Genomic DNA, 26,141 nt, shown 5'->3' with positions numbered 1-26,141 from the left:
CTATAGTGATTGCAATTCTGGGTATTTATTTGTAAACAGAAAAGGTGCAACCCAACTTCAAAATCAACATGATAATATAAGTTGTAATGTGTTTGGATAAGTTTGGTAGTATGATGGAACATACAACATCTGTGTGTTGACATAGCCGAGTCACGTTTTAGAGTGTCATGATTTTGTCCCACCCCGTTGTTCCTTCCCCAGTTCTTTCAGTGTTTTTTTTGGGGGGGACTTCTTGAACTCAGCCAGAGAGCATCAAGCTCTTTCAAGACTTCAGCCAGGAGTGCAGAACTCAAAAGAGTCCTGGCTGTCTTAAAGGTTCTGTCATGACGTTTGAATGCAGAATTATGTCACCTTGTCACAACACTGTGTCTTAGCTCCTAAGGCCATTGTTGACCTCATGGTTTGGTTTCTGCTCTGATATTCTTCATTAGCTGTGAAGCCATGTAGCAACAGGTGTGTGTGTCTTTCCATATTAGGTCGAATCAATTTAACACAGGTGGATTCCAACCAAAGTCTGCAAATATGAAATGTGAGTAAAGTTCAGACACAATGTTGCATTTTAAGTGTCTCAGCAAAAGGTCTGAATACAGTCCACATGATGTTTCAGGGTGTGCTGATGGAGGGGGGGGGGGGGGGGGGAAGGTATGCAAATCAGTATCGCAGAATGATGGAACACAACTAAGGTAATTAAAAAAAAGTAGAGTCACTCAGCCATTAAGTCACCCGCACAGTGCTCAGACTTTTTTCGCTGTTAATATACAGTGTTTCCTAATTATATTATTTTATTTTATTATAGATCCAGTAATTACTCAAGGTGACACGGTGTATGACTAGTTAGTACATCTGCCTCACAGTTCTGAGGACCTGGGGTCAAATCCGGCCTCCGCTGTGTGGAGTTTGCAAGTTCTCCCCGTGCCTGCGTGGGTTTTCTCCGGGCACTCCGGTTTCCTCCCACATCCCAAAAACATGCGTGGTAGGTTAATTGACGAATCTAAAATGCCCGAAGATGTGAATGTGAGTGTGTCTACATGTGCCCTGTGATTGTCTGGCGACCGGTTCAGGGTGTACCCCGCCTCTGGCCCAGTCAGCTAGAAAAGGCTCCAGCACACCTGTGACCCGAGGGAGGCTAAGCGGTATGGAAAACGGATGGATAATTACTCAATAAAATGCAAATATCACTAACTTTTATATTTCTACTACTTTATACCCATCAATGTATTTTTTGTTTTATTCAAGTGAACTACTCTATTACTTAGATGTAAGACAGATTAATACCGAACATTGATCCTTTCTGCTAATAGTTTTTTTCATTCTGATTAAAAGTGTCATGTTTACTGGAGCAACTTGGAGCTTCCCAGAACTTTTAAACATGATTACACAGTATTTCATAAGGCGGTATTTTTCCAATCCGCTTGTTTGGAATACAAATTACGGTTTATTAAAAATTAAATTAAATGAAAAGTCTTTCGTAACTGTTGTAAAACACTGAAAATGCTGATCGCAACTCTTCAGACCTGAAAGTTTGATCGTAAACGTGTTTGTGTGACGAACCATTCAAAAGCCAAGTCTTTAATTTATGGTATAGTAAATCAAGTAAATATTTCCATTCGTCACACTGCAGAGCTGAAAGCATTCATAAACTATTATAGTTTGTCTAATTATTTAATACTAAAGCCTCATCATTTAATTCATACTCAAAGGGAATCTGTCAGGTATCAAGGAGTTTGAGGCAAGGAAGTGGAGGACCCAAATGCAGGGTAGCAGGGATGCACGGCGGAGTGCCGGAATTTGAAAAAAAGGATTTATTTACAAAAACAAAGATGGCAAACAAGGTACATGGGAAAATCTAAATAGTAACTTAACAAAGTCCAAAAATCTATAAAAAAAAAAAAAAAAGTAACAAAAAAAAAAAGAAACTACTGACCACTAATTAACATGACGGGATATGGAAACATGGGCTAAGACAAACAACATTTGAGAAAAGACAATGCAGCAACACACTGACTGAAAGAAAGCAGGGAACTAAATACAAACAAATTGACGAGACAACAAAGAACACCTGGACAAGATTTTTTTTCATATAGAACTGCTCTTTCAGGGCTCACAGGGTTTGTGCAGGTTCATGTTTCATTTTATGTACTTGTATTTTTTGCAGTGTCTTTTATTGTTGGATGTTGTTGAATAAGTATTGTTGGCTTATTGTATTAAATAATTTGTACTGATTTATTTTTATTTTTTTCTCGTCAAATCGGTTTTGTTGTGTTGCCTCGCTTGTATAATGACAACTTTTGAGAGCTATTGCGACATGGACATGAAATTATTTGAACACATTTTCCTTTGTACCGTTTAGATATGATAGATACAAACTAAAGGTTGATAACAATTACTCTCTTTTGGAATTTATTTCCATTGTAAATAGTAAATATGTTGACATTATCCTGCCTCTCCACTGGGTGTCACCAAAGCACTTTTTGCTGCATTTTTCCCTTTTCAAAGCTGCAACGGTTCTTTAATTCTTTATGCAAACCTCAAAATCCATGGGACCAAGGTTGATGTGGAAAATGCTCTTTTAACATCTTGAAATAGTGGTGGTTAGCATATTAGGTAGTTGCAGGTATTAGGCCACTGTCATAAGAAACGACATTATAATTTAGGGAAGAAAAAGGCAACCCTCTTACACAATGGGTGGTGGCAAAGCAAAAATGATGTGACCCAATTACCCTACTTCCACTGTCACTCCTCTGCACTTCTTACCGTCATTAACAAGCTGAATCTCACCCTATAAATTATTTTAAGCACTTATCCAATCCTCTGTGTTCATGCCATCATGATCATCCTCTTCGTATAAATTCAAGTAGAATGTTGTTCCCTGAGTCAAGTCCAACATGGTCGCTGGAATAATGCAAATACACGATATTCCCAAAAGTATTTGCTCACCTGCCTTGACTTGATATAAATTTAAGTGACATCCCTTTCTTACCCCTCCTTGAGCCGTCACCTTATCGTGGTGGAGGGGTTTGTGTGTCCCAATGATCCTAGGAGCTAAATTGTCTGGGGCTTTATGCCCTTGGCAGGGTCACCCATGGCAAACAGGTCCTAGGTGAGGGACGAGACAAAGCACAGCTCAAAGACCCCTTTTGGAGAAGACAAATTATGGACTCAGGTTTCCCTTGCCCGGACGCGGGTCACCGGGGCACCCCTCTGGAGCCAGGCCTGCAGTTGGGGCTCGAAGGAGAGCGCCTGGTGACCGGGCCTGCACCCATGGGGCCTGGCCGGGCACAGCCCGAAAAGGTAACGTGGGTCCCCCTTCCAATGGGTTCACCACCTGTGGGAGGGGCCATAGGGGTCGGGTGCAGTGCGAGCTGGGCAGTGGACGAAGTGGCCCGGCTACAGAAGCTGGCTCTAGGGACGTGGAATGTCACCTCTCTGGCAGGGAAGGAGCCCGAGCTGGTGTGTGAGGTCGAGAAGTTCCGACTAGATGTAGTCTGACTCGCCTCCACACACAGCTTGGGCTCTGGTACCAGTCCTCTCGTGAGGGGTTGGACTCTCTTCCACTCTGGAGTTGATGCGCCGAGCAGGTGTGGGTATACTTATTGGGGTAGCCTCCCTCCGCCTTTGGGTGGGGGGACGGGTCCTGACTGTTGTTTGTGCCTATGCACCAAACACCAGTTAAGAGTACCCACCCTTTTTGGAGTCCTTGGAGGGACACTGGGGACTCCATCGTTCTGCTGGGGGATTTCAATGCTCACGTGGGCAATGACAGTGAGACCTGGAAGGGTGTGATTGGGAGGAACGGCCCCCCCGTTCAGAACCCAAGCGGTGTTCTGTTATTGGACTTCTGTGCTCGTCACGGATTGTCCATAACGAACACCATGTTCAAGCATAAGGGTGTCCACACGTGCACTTGGCACCAGGACACCCTAGGTCGCAGTTCGATGATCGATTTTGTGGTGGTGTCATCGGACTTGCGGCCGCATGTCTTGGACACTCTGGTAAAGAGAGGGGCGGAGCTGTCAACTGATCACCACCTGGTGGTGAGTTGGCTCCGATGGTGGGGGAAGATGCCGGTCCGACGTGGCAGGCCCAAACGTATTGTGAGGGTCTGCTGGGAACGTCTGGCGGAATCCCCTGTCAGAAGGAGTTTCAACTCCCACCTCCGACAGAACTTTGCTCATGTTCCGGAGGAGGTGGGGGACATCGAGTCCGTCTGCAGTGATGCGGACTTTGTATCGATCCGTTGTAGTAAAGAAGGAGCTAAGCCGAAAGACGAAGCTCTCGATTTACCGGTCGATCTACGTTCCTATGGTCACGAGCTGTGGGTCGTGACCGAAAGAACGAGATCCCGGATACCAGCCGCCGAAATGAGTTTCCTCCGCAGGGTGTTCGTGCTCTCCCTTACCGATAAGGTGAGAAACTTGGTCATCCAGGAGGATCTCAGAGTAGAGCCGTTGCTCCCTCACATCGAGAGGAGCCAGATGAGGTGCCTAGGGCATCTGATTCGGATAGCTCCCGGACGCCTCCCTGGTGAGGTGTTCCGGGCACGTCCCACCGGGAGGAGACCCCGGGGACGACCCAGGACAGGCTTTGCATTTCGGCTTAGCTCCTTTACCACAACGGACTGATACAAAATGCGCATTAGTGCAAACGCTGCACCGATCCGCCTGTCGATCTCCCGTTCCATTGTTCCCTCACTTGTGAACAAGACCCCAAGATACTTGGGGCAGGATCTCATCCCTGATCTGGAGAGGGCACGCCACCCTTTTCCGACTGAGGACCATGGTCTCAGATTTGTAGGTGCTGATTCTCATCCCAGTCGCTTCACACACTGCTGCGAACCGCTCCAGTGAGAGTTGGAGGTCACGGCTTGATGAAGCCAACAGAACCACATCATCTGCAAAAAGCAGAGATGCAATACTGAGGCCACCAAACCGGACCCCCTCTACGCCACTGCTGCACCTAGAAATTCTGTCCATAAAAGTTATTGAACATCCACTGCACATAAAAATCCGCCATGGTATATGATTGAGTATACTACCAGTGGCTCTTAATATACAATAGTCTAGGGTTTCCTTGTTGCCTTGTTACCTCTTATTGTTCAGCTCAAGACCAAAATTAAAAAGTGAAAACATCCTAAAATGTTCCATTTATTGCCATGACCTATGCTGTAAACAAACTAATGGTAAAGACAGCAGACACAACAAACATACTGTAATTGAAAAAGCCCTTTGCTAAGGATATGTGTTATTAACCATGATAATCAGTAAAAGTGCTTAAAACATTTTACTCCATCGACAAGAAAAAATTGCAATCCAATTACAGGATATTTTGTTACTTTTCTGATCTGTCTAGCCAATAGCAACCCAAGATGCTTTTCTAAGTAAGACGTTATTGCCTCCATAGGAATCATATATAATATAATACAGTGCAGTGAAAAAGTATTTGTCCCCTTCTCAAATTTTTAATTTTTTTAAACATATTTTTCTCATGGCGGCACGGTGGCCGACTGGTTAGAGCGTCAGCCTCACAGTTCTGAGGAGCGGGATTCAATCCCCGGTCCCGCCTGTGTGGAGTTTGCATGTTCTCCCCGTGCCTGCATCGGTTTTCTCCGGGCACTCCGGTTTCCTCCCACATCCCAAAAAACATGCATTAATTGGGGACACTAAATTGCCCGTAGGTGTGGATGTGAGTGCAAATGGTTGTTTGAGGGGGTGTACCCCGCCTCCTGGGTGTACCCCGCCTTCTGCCCGATGATAGCTGGGATAGGCTCCAGCACGTCCGCGACCCTAGTGAGGAGAAGCGGCTCAGAAAATGGATGGATGGATATTTTTCTCATCTCATAGTTTTCTCATCACAAAAGGATTTGCAATCCCAGTTGTTGAAACTAATGTATACAAGTCGCAAACGTTTAGCTTGTTGTGTGCCACTGTATTTATCGGTGGCAATGTACTGCCATTCAGATGAAAAGATGATGATAGATATTATTTATTGACTGAAGCATATGATTTACTTTTTAAACAACGGGCAGAATTTGTTTTACTGCACTTCCTCTACTATCAGCAATAGACAGAATAACAACATAAACACTTGCAAAATAGTGCAGACAGTTTGATTTTACGACTCCTTGTGCTGACACAAGTCTTGTAGCAGACCGCTGAATAATGTGATCATGCACTGGAGGATTTATAGAGTACTGGTGTAGTAACTGTTCTGTCTCAAATCCCCTGTGCCTGTGTCTCCCAGCTAATAATAATATTATGTGTGCAGCATGAAGGAGCTGCATTGAGGGAATTTGGCCTAATGCTCCAAACTATATGCAAGTGATTTATATTTAAAAAAAAAAAAAAAATCTATTTTTTAAAAACTTTCTTACAGCATTGCGTTGAATGGTTATGACATTTCTAAGGGTTTGATCGCTCCAATCATTTCTATTTTTTTTCAGACATGATCCGAATTCAATCATAGAGATACTTGTGAATTTTCTTAATGGACAACTGTATCTCTATGGTTGAAGTGTTTCCTGTAATAACGTATACATTAGGTCCTCTGTGGTCTTATATTACAGGACGATAAAGGCCAGTACCCAGCTGATGTTGTTCCTGAGCCCCTCGACATGCCCGTAGAGATGGCAGATGCTGCCTCCCTGGCCAAAGAACTGCGGACCTTACTAGGAGAGGCTTTGCCACAGCCCAGCTCTCTGCCTTTAAGATTGCAAGTCCAGACCCCTCCTGCTCTTTCCGATAAAGCCAGGATAAAGCTCGCCTCAATAGGAATCCAGCTCGGTGACCGGGTGGTGATAGCTGGACATAAGGTGTGTGGTCAAGTCTTTGTTTAGTTCATAATTTTTTCTCTAACTCAAACCTTGATAATAAAAAATTGTTCATGTACATCTTCTGAGGCGCACGAAAACAAAAACACTTCCTCATGGTAGTGAGTGAGTTATGGGTTAAATAAATAGCTGTGCCCTTAAGAAAGTGTCGGTAGTGTCGGTGACTCCTACTTTCAATATTTTAATTAGTTTTTTAGAAAATTCTGACCTTTAGCTGCTAAATTAATACTTTATTGTAAAGTCATTTGCAGTGGTGGGTAGTCAGTAACATGCTGCATTTACTCCGTTAAATTTACTCATGTAACATTTGGGATAAATTGTATTTGTCAGAGTAGTTTGAATGCACCATACTTTTTACTTTTACGTGTTTATGTTAGGAAGAATCAATACTTTTACTCCGTTGACATGCCGCTCACTACTTATATTTATCCATTATTGCATGCACAATCTATTTTGAGACTTCACCTTCGACTTCCGCATAGGGTGCACTTGCGCCAATCCAACATGATCACTAGTGTCATTTGACTTCAGCTCGCCAACCAGACGGCACATGACTGCACACAAAGCCTTTGCGGGACAATCAAAATGACTCATTTTTGGGGGAAAATAACAGCCGTGCGAGTGTTTCCTTTAAAGACTCCAAAAAACAGCTTTTAGTCTCGCATCTCCCCAAACGTGGATATTTCAGCCCACTTCTCGTCTGAGAAAACACCTTGCCGTAACTTGCAAATCTATTGTCGTTTTGGCAGTGTATCTGTCAGGATTAGGCATATTTTATGGTCATAAATTACTGTAAAATGTCTCTCTCCCTCTCCGCCTCCCTCTCTCTCTCTTTAACACACACAATCAACAAGTCTTCAGCAAACAGCATCTTCATTCAGTCATTTCAGTGGGCATTTAAAAATCGAAATGAAGGTGGGTGGGTGTGGACTCATATTATTAATTTTTTATTTTATTTGACTTTCATGCTTTTTCTTTTTAAATCTGAAGTTCCTCACATTTACTCTTTACTTGAGTATTTTTTTCACAGAGTACTTTGTTACTCAAGTAACTATTTGGAGGAATACGTTTTACTTGAGTCATATTACTGTAAAGTAACAGTACTCTTACTTGACTACTATATTTGGCTATACTACCCATCTCTGGTTATTTGTCATAAGCTTTCCTAAGAAAGAAAACTAGTATGGAATTGCATTTCACATCTTTCACACAATAATAAAATACTACTACTCCTTCCTTCAAAACAGTGAGCCATTGTTATATTTCTTTGGATTTCTCTGATAATAAAACCACTGCATCCCAATATGGACTCATCAACAGTTCTTTTTCTATCTGTGCCCTGGCTTTGATATGCGTTTCACTTACTCTCTTCTTATTGGACCCAGGAGCAATAGAAGGACGAAAGATAGAATCCGATCACCCACTGTTCAAGTCGTGTTAGCCTTCATTGACTGAACTGAGGCCTAAATTCAAACTAATTTACAAATGACTGAGCTAATACTGTATCTGTCTTGACTTTGCTAAAACATCCTCCAAATGTACTATGCCTCTATTACCAGTGTGCAGTTTTCATGATTGAAAAAGCACTGTGATCAAAGTGAGAGCTAAGCCATTTGTTGAATGCAAATTGCGTATGAGCCACATGGCTTGGTAAGGTTACAAAGAGGAAGTACCTTTTCTTCTTATCAAAGTAACCAGCCATTGTCAGTGTTGAATTTGCTCAGATAAGATCATACTAACTGCCTCTTGTATAGACCAATTTGTAAGCTGCAGTGTGTTTTGCAGTCACTGTGTTTATTCCTTGTTTTCACCTTCAGTCAAATATGCATGTTGTTGCCTTTGCAGGTTGGAACCCTGCAATTCTGTGGCAACACGGAGTTCTCTGGTGGTCTCTGGGCTGGAGTAGTGCTTGAGAAACCAGAGGGGAAGAATGATGGCTCTGTAGCAGGCGTCCAGTATTTTACCTGCCAACGCAAACACGGTAGGTCGTAGCACAACCCTTGACTCATATGTTAGAAATCGATTATTATGCAATCAGTATAATTCATTAGCAAGACTATGTATTACGAAGCGGAACTAACAATTGCATTTTATCTCATTACTTTTTTTTTTTTTTTTTTTTTTTTTTTTTTTTTTTTTAAACAGGAGTATTTGCTCCTCTCTCCAAGATAAGCAAACATTTGGAAAGACGTAAAAGGACCAATAAGGTGTCAACACCCGCACGCCCTCATCGCATTGACCTGTCCCTCATTCCCCCCAAGACTAACACTGGGTTCGGTATGTAACTTAAGTCCAATTATCTCACGATCAAAATCTTCCTGCTTTCTACTTTTACAAAATGTGCCTTTTGCTTTTAACATTTGTTTTACAGTTGTTGTCAAAAGTTGAGCTCTCAAAACAGACATTAAAGCTTGTTTGTATAGATTCCAATACATAAGCTTGATTGACGAGGGCAACATCCATTAGGTAGTGTGCAGTACCCAAAAGAAAAACAATCCTAGGGCAATCAGCTTTTTCATTCAAAGCAATAACAGATTGGAACAAAACCTGCACAGATTTTAAAACATTCTGCACAGACAAAAAACTTAACATGAAAAAATCAGACGTGCCATCATTTATCTTCACTAGGGTCTGAGAGTGGGTTGTGGGATGATTTGTAATGGGAAGGGTTGCTGGGGTGGCGCACACTACTTGGACTTTCTACATACTTTCTTATTACTGTATGTAAAAAAAAAAAAAAAAAAGCAAACATACATTCAATAATTTGAATAGGTGTGAACAGGATAATATTTCAAACCATCCATCCATTTTCTATACCACTTATCCTGTTCAGGGAGAGTGGGAGCCTATCCCATCTGACTGAAGAAAAAAAGGTGGACTACACCCTACACTGGTCGCCAGTCTATCAGAGGGCACATATAGAGACACTGTCACTTCGGGCTTTTCAATTCCCAAGTGTATTTGTCGGATTTTTATATATTTTTTGAAATCTTTTATTTTTTAGCTGCTCTCATAGTTCAAAGCCCACACCCGCTGATGTGCACTGCTTACACTAACAGCATGGCAAGAACAGGGAGGAGGAACTGTAATTTACACAAGCACAATCAGTGTTGCCAACTTGGCGATTTGGTCACTCTATTTAGCGACGTTTCCGGGCCCTCTAGCGACGACAGTAATCCCCCGCTACAGTATATTGCGGTTCACACTTTGCGGTCCTGCTAACTCACACATTTTTTTTAATGGCGGTATTATTACAGTTGTTACACTTTTTTACAATATACTAATTGTACAATATTTTTGTGTGATCCTTTGTTCTTTGTGCTCTCAAAATATAGTGTATATGTGAAGTTTGTATTATTTTAAGTTTTTAAAATCCTTTAAAAATTTTAAGTGCTGTAAATACTATAAAAAATGCTAAGGGCATTTAGGGTAGGGTATTTCTATATCGAAGCTTTCACTTATTGCGGGGTAGTCTGGAACGTAACCCCAGCAATGGAGGGGGGATTACTGTATTTAAAAAGAAAAAAAAAATGACTTTACTTCCCGCGAAGAAACAGACTACACGAGTTGGATCATTTCACATTGTTTTCTGTTTGACAAGAAAGGTGGAAGGGCAATCACGGAGACAGTGCTGGTGAACATGACCAAAAACACTGCAAAAGCAGTAATTTATCGACACGTTAGAAACTTTTGACACAAGGTATCTGCTTCATTTTAACGAGCTCGCCTTGCCTCACCTCGACAACGCTACATGAGAGAGCTCGAGGGCGTGAGACACTCTCGTCACTCTCACACTTAATATATGGACCAACCCATCCATGCAGTTTGACTGCCCATATGTTACATTGTTGAACATTTAAAATATTAATTTAGTAAGGATTTACAGTGGGAGGAAAAAAGAATGTGAACCCTGTGGTATTTCTTCAATTTCTGCCTAAATGTGTCATAAAATGCATGTTGGTTGCACAATTAACAACTGTCGAATTCTTTGCAGTTTGTGAACGTGCACAATTCACTATATTGACGGGGATTTTCAAATGAAAAGTCTCTGCTTACAGCCTAATGTGATTGCGTTTTATGGATGAACTGTATTTGCTTCCATTAAGTTGCAATTCATGATTGCACTTTGTAGTAGCATATTTATTCAGTTAGCCATTGCTAAAGTCGAATTCTTTGGGTGCATATATATTTTTTTAATGATCTATCAGTTATTCTTATTTGATTCTTTTTGAACTGAAAACTGTTGACTGTTGTTTGTTTAAAAAAAATAGTGCAATAAAATAAAATATATTTTATTATTTTATATACGGAAAGTATTCAGACCCACTTACAGGTCTGTCCAGAGATGCTCAATTGGGTTTAAGTCAGGGCTCTGGCTGTGCCATTCAAGAACAGTCACGAAGTTGTTCTGAACCAACTCCTTTGTTATTTTAGCTGTGTGCTTATGGTCATTGTCTTGTTGGAAGGTGAACCTTCGGCCCAGTCTGAGGTCCTAAGCACTCTGGAGAAGGTTTTCATCTAGACTATCCCTGTACTTAGCCGCATTCATCTTTCCTTCGATTGCAACCAGTCACACTGTCCCTGCAGCTAAAAAATACCCCAACAGCATGATGCTGCTACTATCCATGCTTTACTATTGGGACTGTATTGGACAGGTGATGAGCACAAGCCTGGTTTTCTCCACACATACCGCTTAGAATTAAGGACAGAAAGTTCTATGTTTGTCTCATTAGAACAAATCTTATTTTCACACCATCTTGGAGTCCTTCAGGTGTTTTTTAGCAAACTCCATGGGGCCTTTCATGTGTCTTGCACTGAGGAGAGGCTTCCGTCGGGCCACTCTGCCATAAAGCCCCGACTGGTGACGGTTGACTTTCTAGAACTTTCCCGACTGCATCTCTGGAGCTTAGCCACAGTGATCTCTGGGTTCTTCTTTACCTCGCTCACCAAGGCTCTTCTCCCCCGATTGCTCCGTTTGGCCAGACGGCCAGCTCTAGGAAGGGTTCTGGTCGTCCCAAACGTCTTCCATTTCAGGATTATGGAGGCCACTGTGCTCTTCGGAACCTTAAGTGCAGAAAAATATTTTTGTAACCTTGGCCTGTGCCTTGGCACAATTCTGTCTCTGAGCTCTTCAGGCAGTTCCTTTGACCTCTTGATTCTCATTTGCTCTGACATGGCACTGTGAGCTGTAAGGTCTTATATAGACAAGTCTGTGGGTTTCCTAATCAAGTCCAATCAGTATAATAAAACACAACTGAACTCCAATTAAGGTGTAGAACTATCACAATGATGATCAGAAGAAATGGACAGCACCCGAGTTAAATATGAGTGTCACAACAAAGGGTCTGAATACTTATGGCTGTGTGATATTTCAGTTTTTCTTTTTTAATAAATCTGCAAAAATTTCAATTCTGTTTTTTTTCTGTCAATATGGGGTGCTGTGTGTACATTGAGGGAAAATATAACTTAAATGATTTTAGCAAATGGCTGCAATATAACAAAGAGTGAAAAATTTAAGGGGGCCTGAATACTTTCCGTACTCACTGTAGATAGATAGATACTTTATTCATTCCGTGAGGGAAATTACATGTACAACCCCAATTCCAATGAAGTTGTGAGGTTGTGTTAAACATAAATAAAAACAGAATACAATGATTTGCAAATCATGTTTAACCTATATTCAATTGAATACACTACAAAGACAAGATGTTTAATGTTCAAAGTGATAAACTTTATTGTTTTTAGCAAATAATCATTAACTTAGAATTTTATGGCTGCAACACGTTCCAAAAGAGCTGTGACAGGTGGCAAAAAAGAAAGTTGACTGAGAAAGTTGAGAAATGCTCATCAAACACCTGTTTGGAACATCCCATAGGTGAACAGGCTAATTGGGAACAGGTGGGTGCCATGATTGGGTATAAAAGGAGCTTCCCTGACTTGCTCAGTCATTCACAAGCAAAGATGGGGCGAGGTTCACCTCTTTGTGAACAAGTGCGTGAGAAAATAGTCAAACAGTTTAAGGACAATGTTCCTCAATGTACAATTGCAAGGAATTTAGGGATTTCATCATCTACGGTCCATAATATCATCAAAAGGTTTCAGGGAATCTGGAGAAATCACTGCCTGTAAGCGGCAAGGCCGAAAACCAACATTGAGTGCCCGTGACCTTTGATCCCTCATGCGGCACTGCATCAAAAACCGACATTCAATGTGTAAAGGATATCACCACATGGGCTCAGGAACACTTCAGAAAACCTATGTCATTAAATACTGTTCGGCACTACGTCCGTAAGTGCAACTTGAAACTCTACTATGCAAAGCACATGCCATTTATCAACAACACCCAGAATTGCCGCCGGCTTCTCTTGGCCCGAGCTCATCTACGATGGACTGATGAAAAGTGGAAAAGTGTTCTGTGGTTCGACGAGTCCACATTTCAAATTGTTTTTGGAAATTATGGACGTCGTGTCCTCTGGGCGAAAGAGGAAAAGAACCATCCAGACTGTTATGGATGCAAAGTTCAAAAGCCCGCATCTGTGATGGTATGGGGCCGTGTTAGTGCCAATGGCATGGGTAACTTACACATCTGTGAAGGCACCATTAATGCTGAAAGGTACATACAGGTTTTGGAGGAACATATGCTGCCATCCAAGTAACGTCTATTTCATGGACACCCCTGCTTATTTCAGCAAGACAATGCCAAACCACATTCTGCATGTGTTACAACAGCGTGGCTTTGTAGTAAAAGAGTGCGGGTACTAGACTGGCCTAACTGCAGTCCAGACCTGTCTCCCATTGAAAATGTGTGGCGCATTATGAAGCGGAAAATACGTCAACGGAGACCCCGGACTGTTGAACAGCTGAAGCTGTAAATCAAGCAAGAATTGGAAAGAATTCCACCTACAAAGCTTCAACAATTAGTGTCCTCAGTTCCCAAACGTTTATTGAATATTGTTAAAAGAAAAGGTGATGTAACACAATGGTAAAAATGACCCTGTCCCAGCTTTTTTGGAACGTGTTGCAGCCATAAAATTCTAAGTTAATGATTATTTGCTAAAAAAAAAGTTTAGCAGTTTGAGCATTAAATATCTTGTCTTTCTAGTGTGTTCCATTAAATATAGGTTGAACATGATTTGCACACACAATGTCCCAACTTCATTGGAATTGGGGATGTAGGAGTTTAAAATGCCAAGACACTTCCTAGTACAAAAACTGACAAATCCATACTGAACACTTCACCGTTGATGTTTTGCATGATATCCTGCGACAATTTTACGCTGCTGTCCAGTCAACAAAGACATAGTGCAGTGTTGCAAGCCCCAGAACCTGCATCACCCGTCTCACATAAATATACCAAATTTATGTTTAATAATACATCGTGATTTTATCATCAAACCTGTGGTTGTTATTTAACATTGTCAAACTACAAAATCTATTGCTCAAGTACTGAATAGCATTTACATTCCCTTAGAAATTTATGGTATTTGAATGGCTCATCATAGTCAAGTCCTTAGGCGTTGCAAGGGAAAATAAATTGTTCGAGTAAAACTTTCTATTTTGATGACAACATGTATAAAATTATTAATTGGTAGTTTCATTAATTATTTTCATCGCCAAGAGACCATGGTATAAGCGGGATAATGCCCTTCGAGGTGTGCAATTATTAAATGGACTTTGCACAGGCAACCATCCTCTGCTGCGCATTGGTTTATTATTTGGCGAGATAACGACATACAGTATAAAAAATCAGAATGAGCCACTTCTATTTAATCAAATGTCGCAAATTATTATTATTATTTTTTTTACCTATAAGAAAAGTATGGAATTTTGAAATCTTAAATGTGAAGGAACCCTGAAACATTGATCATGAGTGATGGACGGAGTATGGACAAGTTGACACTTTTATAGTCGTCCACATCTTACAGGTTTCTGCTTGAAAAATCACCTTGCAGGAGGACTCGTTTTTTTATTGTGCATTCATTGTTTCGCTATTATTGTCAACATATAGCTTTGTCACAATGCTCCCAATATGTCGATTTCTGATTTTATGGTTGTCATCACATCATCATCTTTGCCTTCACTGTTACTCTGTGGGCTGATGTGTCCCACGCGGAAGTGTGCGGCCATGTCCTCCTTCATCAATGTACCTGCACAGCAACTCTGCACACCAGTGATAGCGTGCAAGCATCTGTGGTGACGTGGAATCGCAAGTCTCCCCAGTTGTTTGTTGTAGGGTCACTTTCTAATTGCTGTACACAGCCCCTTGTGATCCCATTATCTTCTTGGGCTGTGCTCCTATTTGCACTTAAATAAATGCTTTACAGGCGTATAGCCAATCACACTACACACCAGTAGGACTGCATGGCTTACTGCCTTTATCTTGTCCTGAAATTTTGACCCTTCCCGTCTTTTCTTATTTTCCACTCTTTGGGGTCCCTTCTTCACTGTAGTACTGCCCTCCCAGGACACGCATAGATAAAATCCATCACCTATATGTTATTATTGTCTATTCTTGCTGTGTGGCCCTTCTCAAACCTTGCTCTGTCTGACTACAAGCTGTGACTCTGCAAAGGATAAATGGTGTCGATAATGGATGGATGTGTCTATATTAATATTGCTCAGTGTTGAAAGGCAAATTCACAGACAGTGCATAAATTAGATTGCTGACAAGACCAGTCCTTGGTCGATGTCCTCGTCTCTTGACGAACGTTGGCCTGTAATATCGTCAGGCCAGTGACCTTAAAATATCGTCGAAACTTGTCTTGATAGGTTTTTATGGTTTGTGGGCCCTCTGGGGTTTACAGATTTATTGTACAAGGGTAATATTCAGAGGTTTTGGTGGCTGATTGATCTTTACGTGACTGGAATTGTGGACCTTAGAGTAGCCAATGGAATGCTGTGATTGATAGTTCAATTAAGTAGAGTTTAATAACCAGGGCATAGACAGGCTGAATAGTCTTAGCAGCAATTCATCACGAGGTGTGAGTGTGTATGTATGTGTGCCGCGCAAGAAATGTGAGGTTGTTCGTGTCAGCACCTCCTTACACCCCAGGAACCAGACTAATTTATGACCAAACTTTCTCAGGGCTTTTGTTAGACGTTTACAGTCCAGATTCTGAGTGCCACCTGAGTTTCTGCGACTTACCAGCTCAACAATGCAGCCAGCTTGGTCGTGCGTCACTGTGAAACCCTCTCATTTCACTAACCAGAAAAATGTCAGGCTATTTATTCAATTAATAGACTAAGACTGATGATTCTTTAGTTTTTATAGTCAGGCACAGCATACATCATTTGGGATTGGTGGACTCATCGTTTTACAGTAAAACAAAATGTTGCTTGAAATAGTTTCAATTTCTTCCCCTGTTCTTTAACTTCAAAACAGTCTGTAGGTCGATTAGCTAGAACAGCAAAGGCTGGAGCCTTTGACACACTGGCCATCTAAAGTTCGCTGTTCTTTGTGTAAGGTCCCAATGTGGGAAGGGGGATTGAAATAGAGCCGACAAATTTCCAGCTTTGGACAGTAAAGTGATTCACTGCGCATGCCCCTTTGTGTTGAAGCAATTGTCACCACACACCAATTTATCCTAATGTTGCAAGCTGTGTCTAAACACTTTTTGGAGTGGTGATTTGTTTTCTTAAAAGACAGGTATTTGGAGTGGAGTGCACATATCTAATAAGTTGGTTTCAAAGTGAAAGTCTTATTGTCTCTGAAGGCGTCTGGAAATTAAAATCTTGATCAGGTGCTCCATCTAAGAATTGATGATATGACACAGCAGAAACTATAACATTTTTATTGTTGTTTTTATTGTTTCAACTGAGTTACATTACTTGCTTATGTAGACATGGAACGGATGGTGCCATTAAGTATTAAGAACGGAAGTACATTTTTGATTGGGATATTTAGACAGCAGAGTGAAAGACCCCGCAATCGGACACAGTGCTGACTGACAATTTGTGCATTTCATGAAATCGTCTGCATTTTTGAGCAAGCCGACCGAGTATGTCTGACATTTTTGGTGCCCTTTATGTTCAGTGTCATTTTTTTCCTTGTTTATTTGATCACAGGCGATCTCTCGCAATCGCTCTCCTCTTCGACTTCCTCGCTAGAATCTCGTCATGGACAACGCCCTCGCCCGCGTCCCCATCCCAGGCAACGTCTTATTACCAGGCAACAACGGGAACATATTTCTCAGAGTCCCTGTGGTACAGCAGGTGGGAATTATTTTACCACATCAAGATTGACGGAATCATACAAGATACTGCAATATGTTTGACAAAAATACGCTTTGCCTTTCCAGGATATCGAAGCCAAACACCATCAGCTAGTAGCTCTGTTTGTGGGGGCCCAGAGGTGCGCCTGGGGGATAGGGTGCTGGTCGTTGGCCAGAGGACTGGCGTAGTCCATTTCTATGGGAAGACAAGCTTTGCTCCAGGTCAGAATTTATTCACTCACATCTCACAATTCCCTTCTCCATTTGTTTGTTAAATTCTTATGATAGCGACCGTTTGACTTGACCAAATACAATCCAAAGTAATGGTTTGATCTTAATCCCATGAATTCAGGCTTTGAGTATAAAATTGTTGCTCTTAAAATGACAAATGAATGAAGCATCTTCATACAGGAGACGGCTTCAACGTCGACATACGATTCAGCACACATGGTGGGGTCTATATATATGTACTGTAAATGTCGTCTATGGTCATACTTTTCTGCGGGTGTCGCAAATCGGTGATTATGACAGGCTCCCTGGAGTTGCGCTTTGGCTGACAGAACAACCACTGCACCAGTATGACTGGTTCTATGTATATACCGTCATGGTAGACTGAAAGTGTTTGAAAATGAAAAACGTCCAATCACACAAAGGACCAGGATCTGACACCTACCTATAATTTAGTTAAAAAGCTAAAATAAAACATTCAAAGGCTATTTGAAATATTCAGGATGCTATCAATAAATTATGTCTGCCCTTTCTAGTTTGTTTATTTAGAATGTTTGTGTTCTAGCCAAAGGGACGTCATGAAGAATCAACAATATCGTAGTACTTGCCTTTGGTAACATTTATTTTTTTCACTTATACAAAGAAACCACCTGAGTTTATTCCCTATTGTTTTGAAGCCAAAAATAGCAAATTTTCCAAAGTATCATGATTATCATTGCATATTATTGAAGTATTATCAATCAGTGATTCACTTGCGTGTAGCTACACACGCACTTTTCATTTCAGTTTACTGTATTTTTTGTTTAGTCATGCGTTATGGCTGTAGATAACCTCAGGTTAGACACAGGATACTTTGGGGGTAAAAGGTTTGAGAAGACAACTGCTTCAAAAACTGAAACCAAGGAAAACCCAGAGGAACGTTTATTATTATTAGACTTTACACCAATTTTATCGGGCAGATCTGTATCGGCCGATATTTATCATTTTATGCAGATCGGCTTATCGACTTTAATGTCAATTCGGCGATTGATCGGCTCCGTAAAAGACATTTACTCCGCCTCGCCATCATGCACAGTATAGTTGAATCCAAAAGCTAATTTATTTTTAGCCTTGTCGCGCATCTTTTGACGTAGTATTGGAAATATCTGAGGGCCAATAAAGTGATTTAAAAAAAACAAAAGAAAACATGTCGGCGGTGTGGAACAGACAACACGTCTGAGACAGACAACACGTAATGCCCGAATCAGACTATAAGACAAATTTGCTCTTTCACGGTTGCAGTATGTCAGACTACTGCAATAAAATCTTGTATTGCGATACCACTGCATCCCGTTTTTACGATCATTGGGCTTTATCTTGCCAACTCAAATGCGACCGGATACACTCGTTACGGTGGCGAAGACAACAAGAGTGGAGCGCGCCAACGTTGTATTATAAGGATAAAATGGGGAAAAACGTGTGATGGTGGTCACCGTTGCTCAGGAGAGGATGTTCGTTTAAGGCCTGTTTGAGGTATGTTCCCGTACTTTGAATACGATACGGCTCGCAAGCAGGCAACAAAACGTTATGTAGCCTAGCAAGCTAGTGGTACCACGAACGGTTGTGCGTAAACATGCCGCCGTTCTGTCGAATCATGCTCTAAAGTTTCGGTGCGGGTGAAGTAATATTTAGTATTTAAGTAGTATTTAAGTCCAAGCATCAGAGAAGTAATGGGCATGGCAGTTCTTTTGAATGGAATTAATCAGTAGAATCAGTTTGTTAAAAATATTCATTCGAGTCATTCACTGAAGCGTTCAGTTCTTTTTCACAGAATCATTCAAGTGCTTCCTCATTCAGTGAATGAGTCAACCCTGAGGTTCACGTTCACTCAACACGTCCACAAAGGACTATGCGTTGTTGTGAACTAGGAAAGTCAGGGAGATTTAAAAAATAAATACATAACAAATTAAGCTAAGTTATCACCTACCTACAGTGGGAACGGAACGTATTCAGACCCCCTTAAAATGTTCACTCTTTATTATATTGCACCCATTTGCTAAAATCATTTAAGTTAATTTTTGTCCTCATGAATGGACACACAGCACCCCATATTGACAGAAACAATGGAATTGTGAAAATTTTTGCAGATTTATTAAAAAAGACAAACTGAAATATCACACTGCCGTAAGTATTCAGACCCTTTGCTGTGACACTCATATATTTAACTCGGGTGCTGTCCATTTCTTCTGATCATCCTTGAGATGGTTCTACACCTTCATTGGAGTCCAGCTATGTTTGATTGGACTTGATTAGGAAAGCCACACATCTGTCTGTATAAGACTTTCCAGCTCACAGTGCCATGTCAGAACAAATGAGAATCATAAGGTCAAAGGAACTGCCTGAAGAGCTCGGAGACAGAATTGTGGCAAGGCACAGATCTGGCCAAGGTTACAAAAAATTTCTGCTGCACCTAAAGTTAATAAGAGCACAGTGGCCTCCATAATCCTGAAATGGAAGATGTTTGGGACAATCAGAACCCTTCCTAGAGCTGGCCGTCCGGCCAAACTGAGCAATCGGGGGAGAAGAGCCTTGGTGAGAGAGGTAAAGAAGAACCCAAAGATCACTGTGGTTGAGCTCCAGAGATGCGGTAGGGGGAGAGGAGAAAGTTCAAGAAAGTCAACCATCACAGTCGGGGCTTTATGGCAGATTGGCCCGACGGAAGCCTCCCCTCAGTGCAAGACACATGGAAGCCCACATGGAGTTTGCTAAAAAAACACCTGAAGAACTCCAAGATGGTGAGAAATTAGATTTGCTGGTCTGATGAGACCAAGTTAAAACTTTTTGGCCTTAATTCTAAGCGGTATGTGTGAAGAAAACCATGCACTGCTCATCAGCTGTCCAATACAGTCCCAACAGTGAAGCATGGCGGTGGCAGCATCATGCTGTGGGGGTGTTTGTCAGCTGCAGGGACAGGACGACCGGTTGCAATCGAAGGAAAGATTAATTTGGCCAAGTACAGGGATATCCTTGACGAAAACCTTCACCAGAGTGCTCAGGACCTCAGACATACATACATACATATTCGATTTATACATACATACATATAGATTACATACATACAAAATGAAACATGGAGAACAACATCCCAGGTAAGCTGCAGTGATATTAGTCAGTTTTTGCTGCGCATAAATGTATGCTTGTGATTGTTATAGGCACTGTCTGCATGTGTTGTTGCACCATTTGTGTTCAAATATCATTTGTTTAATAATTTACAACGATGGCGATATTGATATTTGTTTCACTAGCCCAGGTATAGTGTTCGCATTATGTGTTAACATGAAACTAGTGGACTTTGGTAAAACAAAGTTATGTGGTTTGGTTAAATACACAACATGTAATTCTTTGTTTTATGTTTAGTTTTACAGTAAACTTTAACTGGAGGTGCCAATAAAGAAGTTACCTGTACCTTCGCATTTTGTTGTGAAGTTCACCGGCACCATCCAGCGATGGAGTGTCTGATATTGACGTGTGTGTCAAATTTTTACTCGCAAAAAAAATTGCCTCAGTAATGACTCTGAACTCGAAAAGCTTGCGAGTTGGGCAAATCCGCATCTCTTGATTCATTCATTCATTCATTCATTCATTTTCCGAACCGCTTATCTTCACTAGGGTTCGGGTGTGCTGGAGCCTATCCCAGCCGACTGTTGGCGAGAGGCAGGCGTCCACCATGAACTGGTCGCCAGCCAATCACAGGACACATATAAACAAACATGTTGTAACGTGCAGAATGTGGTTTGGCATTGTCTTGCTGAACTAAGCAGGGGCGTCCATGAAAAAGCAGTTGCTCGGATGGCAGCATATGTTTCTCCAAAACCTGTATGTACCTTTCAGCATTAATGGTGCCTTCACAGATATGTAAGTTACCCATGCCATTGGCACTAACACAGCCCCATACCATCACAGAACTTTGCATCCATAACAGTCAGGATGGTTCTATTCCATCTTAGATGAGCTCGGGCTCAGAAAAGCCGGCGGCGTTTCTGGGTGTTGTTGATAAATGGCTTTTGCTTTGCATAGTAGAGTTTCAAGTTTTACTTACGGATGTAGCGCCGAACTGTATTTACTGACATTGGTTGGGACAAGTGTTCCTGAGCCCATGTGGTGATATCCTTTACACATTGATGTCTGTTTTTGGTGTCTGAGGAATCGACGGTCACGGGCAGTCAATGTTGGTTTTTGGCCTTGCCTCTTACATGCAGTGATTACTCCAGATTCCCTGAACCTTTTGATGATATTATGGACCGTAGATGATGAAATCCCTAAATTCCTTGCAATTGTACGTTGAGGAACATTGTCCTTAAACTGTTCAACTAGTTTTCTCACAAAGAGTTGAACCTCGCCTCATCCTTTTCTACCCAATCATGGCACCCACCTGTTCCCAATTAGCCTGTTCACCTGTGGGATGTTCCAAACAAGTGTTTGACGAGCATTCCTCAACTTTCTCAGTCTTTTTTGCCACCTGTCCCAGCTTTTTTGGAACGTGTTGCAGCCATAAAATTCTAAGTTAATGATTATTTGCTAAAATCAATCAAATTTATCAATTTGAACATTAAACTTGAGTTAAGTTTGAACTTGTCTTTGTAGTGTATTCAATTGAATATAGGTTGAACATGATTTGCAAATCATTGCATTCTGTATTTATTTGTGCTTAACACAACGTCCCAACTTCATTGGAATTGGGGTTGTACTCACCAGTCATTCCACCAGATTCCAGTCATCCACCGTGCCTCCCTCTTGATTCATGTTAATTTTTAAATCTATCCATCCATTTTCTGAGCCGCTTCTCCTCACTAGGGTCGCGAGCGTGCAGTCATGGGGAGAACATGGGGGCCGGGGATTGAACCCCGGTCCTCAGAACTGTGAGGCAGACGCTCTAACCAGTCGTGCACCGTGCCGCTAATTTTTAAATGTCAAACATAAATATTTTCAGTCTCCAACAAAAATTAAGGAACTGGCCTCACTGTTCCAATACTTTTGAAGAAGAATACAGTATAAGTGAGAGTTATTCACGCATATCATGGCTTGTTATGTCGGCACGGTCGTTTCCAGTGGCTATTAAGTTGCTCCCCTTCTCGGTACAAATGACAAAATGGTAAAGTGAAGGCTGACAAGCTGTTGCTCTGTTATCTAACGTGTTGTGGCTTATCTGTTGTGTACCCAAGAACTAATGTACTTACCACTCGCAATACTGTCAATATTGCGACATTACATTTTTGTATTGTGTAAAAAAAGCAGACCGATATTGTCGTGGACTATACCCTTATGGCAGAGGCCTATTGGTTGCTTGCACTACGTGTGTCACATTCACTGTCTGAAATGTACTGCACTTTAAAGTTCCACTTTTTTGCCAGTATAACACCATTTATAAATTGATTCAGAATACGTAACATCTGTAACCGCCCACTTTGGCAGATTCCAAGGTGTTTTTTTTTTTTTTTTTTTTTTTTTTTTTTTTTTTATATAAATGTTGTCAACAGAAAAACATACATTTGGGATGACATTTAGTAATTACGAATGTGTCAAGTGTCTACCAAAAGAAGTACAGTGCATTCATTACATACCTTGACAAAGCTTTAATCTTCAATCAATCAATTATTGATTGATTGATTGATTATCCTTAGTTTTTTCACCTTGTATATAAGTCACTTGTCATTGAAGGTTCCCCATCTCGAGAATGTCAATATTTTATGTTTAAACTGAATGTCTGTAGCCCATTCAATACTGTTTAATAATTGATCCTTGTGTGTTTTGGACATACTTGGCAAATAAAGATGATTCTGATTCTGATTCTGATTCTGATAATGATACTTTTATCCGACAGCACGGGGCACCTGTAGTTAGCATGTGTGCCTCCCAGCAAGGTGGAAATGTGAGTGTGAACCGTTGTTTATATGAGTCCTGTGATTGACTGGTGGCGAGTTCAGGGAATACAATTTTACTCCCCACCATTTTGTAAGTCAGGAGGACATGTTAAGGAGTGTTGTATAGCAACGACTGCGTACATGCTCAGAGGCTATGCGCGGTAAGTCCAAATAGTGTCAGCCAGAAACGGGGGTTCAATCCCTGGCGCCCCGCCTGTGTGGAGTTTGCATGTTTTCCTCCCCGTGCCTGGGTGGGTTTTCTCTGGGCACTCCGATTTCCTCCCACATCCCAAAAACATGCGTGGTAGGTTGATTGAAGACTCTAAATTGCCCGTGGGTGTGAATGTGAGTGTGAATGGTTGTTTGTTTGTATGTGCCCTGCGATTGGCTGGCCACCAGTTTAGAGTGTACCCCGCCTCCCGCCCGAAGATAGCTGGGATAGGCTCCAGCACGCCCGGCCCGTGACCCTAGTTAGGGTAAGCGGTACGGGAAATGAATGAATGAAGTCAGTCGTATGTCGTTCTTTGATTTGATGTGATTCGAGGCTGAAAATACTGATTCAGTGTAAGTTTTTTTTTTTTTTTGGCAGACTCCAACACCAAATTGAGTCACCATGATTCACGAAAAGCCCTAATAATTTGTCATATTAATTGAAAACTTTAACATGATGGTCAAAAGAAATGTATTTTTTGTCATATATTTTTATTTTTTAGGTTTCCATCCTTCCATCCATCCATTTTCTGAGCCGCTTCTCCTCACTAGGGTCGCGGGCATGCTGGAGCCTATACCAGCTGTTATCGGGCAGGAGGCGGGGTACACCCTGAACTGGTTGCCAGCCAATCGCAGGGCACATAGAAACAAACAACCATTCGCACTCACAGTCATGCCTACGGGCAATTTAGAGTCTTTTTAGGTTTCCATTTTTATCATTTTTATTTGATTATATTATTCACAGCATTGCTTTGGAAAGTGTTCCTCAATGAAGAAATATATCCTTTGTCAGACAAAGAAGAAAATAAAATAAGAAGTAAATAAATTGACTGGGATTGGTTCATGATCGACTTTACAGTTTGTCTCTCCTTCCAGGCCACTGGTTGGGCATCGCACTGGACACACCCAGTGGGAAGAATGATGGATCGGTGGGGGCAGTGAGATACTTTAACTGCCCCCCAAGACATGGAGTCTTTGCTCCTCCATCTCGTGTTCAACGGTGAGCACTCATCCGTGAAGTTACAATTGGATTAAACCTCTGTTGGATTGAACGATTTCTAACTACAGAATAGCCTGAGGTTGGCTTCGTCAATACGTTTGCCGCTAATGAGTTCCTTTGACAATGTCATTTGTGCTAGTGTTGCCATAATGATGTGGCAAAAATTCGCCTCTATGCTTGTAATTAACAGGAGTCCGAGGTGTGAGTCGAGACGCTCAAGGCCTTCTCTTGCCATGACTTCTGCATTTTACGTGGCAGCCAATGAGCCAGCAGTGGCAAACCTCGCCTTAAAATATAGATTGTGGGTACAATGTTTAAACCATAGATAAGAGAATGAGGTGTTGTCCCTAGAAGCAAAAGAATACCCGAGGTGATTGATGATCAAGATCATTGATTTCAGTTGTTGCTGCTGATGATAGCCTCACCAGTTATGAGGTATCAGGAGCCATTACTTTTCCACACAGGGCCAGGTAACTGAATAGTTTTTTCCCCATAATAAATGAAATCTCTATTTAAAAACAGCATTTTAAGTTCAGTTAGGTTATATTGGATTGATTGTTTAAACATTAAGGTCGGGAAATCTAAGAATTTGAGAAGGGGGCCAATACTTTTTCACGGCACTGTATATGAGCAAGAATGCATTTTGTACATCAAGCATTAAACTTGTTTCCAAGCATCTTAATGGCGCCGACAAATGTCTTCATCACCTGGCATTTGCTCTGTAGGAAGATGTCCAAGATACTTGCCTGGTATTACAGACTGTTGCGTCAGATTATAATTCAATACAAATCAGGAAACCCGTGTTGTTCAGCTGTTTGGTCATGCAGAATGCTGGCTCTGTATGCCTTTTTTTGTACTGGAAGACCTTTTCTGTGTGACAGGGGAGTTTGAAATTCTCCCACTGTTGATGTTTTTATTGTAATGTTTATCGGGAATGCAGTTGGACAGAACAAGGTTTGTGAGGGAAAAGAGGGCTTAGAGTAAAAATGAACCAAAAAAAAAAAAGGGAAAATAGCAGAATAGCACAACATATCAATTTTTTAACATTACATCGTCGTCTGAAGGAAATGGAGTGCCACACCCTGTAAGGAAAGAACTCATTAAAGTGGAGAGGACAGGACAGGGATAGTGAGTGCTACTGGCGTATGGTGTAGGAGGTACTATGTAGTGACTAAATCCAGTAGGTACACTTGAGTACAAATGAGTCAGGTCAGCCACATATTGATCCCACCAAGACATTATTAGTTTGCATTTCTACAATTTAATGAAACATTTTATCACGATGAACTTTTTTAGACCAGTTTCAAGTGCTAAGGTAGCTATTTATGGAGCGCCTGGAGTCGTTTTCGATATTCACGTGCCAGGTAGAATTTAGTGCGCTGTATCATTTCAAAGCGAAATTGCTGGTTTTACTTTGAAAATCAAGGTAGGGCTGATTTTGCTCTGCCGCGACAACTCTCTAAAGACCCTCAGGGAAATTTTCCAGGAACGTTTGTCTCCTCATTTCTGTATTGCTTTCATTACTCTCCTTACATTGTTTCTTTTAATCTACTATTTACACCATTTTTGAAATGGGACCTGCTTTGGGCGAGTAAGAACCTTTGTGTTTGCCATCTCTTTTTTCTGTTCTGTTTTCCCCCTAATTAACCCGGAGGCCGATACTTCCTTTTTTTTCACCCACACACATGCTTCCCCGTCCGTCACAGGGAGAATCTCAGTTTCTCTCCATGGAGCAACGTGTTTGAACCTCCTTTTTCTTCTCCTGA

The 26,141-nt window shown here is 41.4% G+C and overlaps 1 protein-coding gene across 3 annotated transcripts in view; it reads left to right on the top strand.

Annotated features, from left to right (window-relative positions):
• Positions 1-26,141, top strand: part of LOC133412765 (CAP-Gly domain-containing linker protein 4-like) — a 40,148-nt gene that overhangs the window by 11,085 nt on the left and 2,922 nt on the right. For 2 of the 3 annotated variants that reach the window (XM_061696389.1, XM_061696388.1), the window contains exons 7-12: positions 6,563-6,808; positions 8,672-8,807; positions 8,972-9,103; positions 16,892-17,038; positions 17,125-17,259; positions 24,252-24,375. In XM_061696389.1, the coding sequence (XP_061552373.1) occupies positions 6,563-6,808; positions 8,672-8,807; positions 8,972-9,103; positions 16,892-17,038; positions 17,125-17,259; positions 24,252-24,375 (920 nt within the window). The remainder of the gene's footprint in view (positions 1-6,562; positions 6,809-8,671; positions 8,808-8,971; positions 9,104-16,891; positions 17,039-17,124; positions 17,260-24,251; positions 24,376-26,141) is intronic. The other variant, XM_061696390.1, reaches the window with a different exon arrangement.

This window comes from Phycodurus eques, chromosome 14, assembly GCF_024500275.1.
Source record: "Phycodurus eques isolate BA_2022a chromosome 14, UOR_Pequ_1.1, whole genome shotgun sequence".
Lineage (NCBI taxonomy): Eukaryota > Metazoa > Chordata > Actinopteri > Syngnathiformes > Syngnathidae > Phycodurus > Phycodurus eques.
The sequence above is the reverse complement of the archived record's forward strand: the minus strand, read 5'-3'. Positions and strand labels throughout refer to the sequence as shown.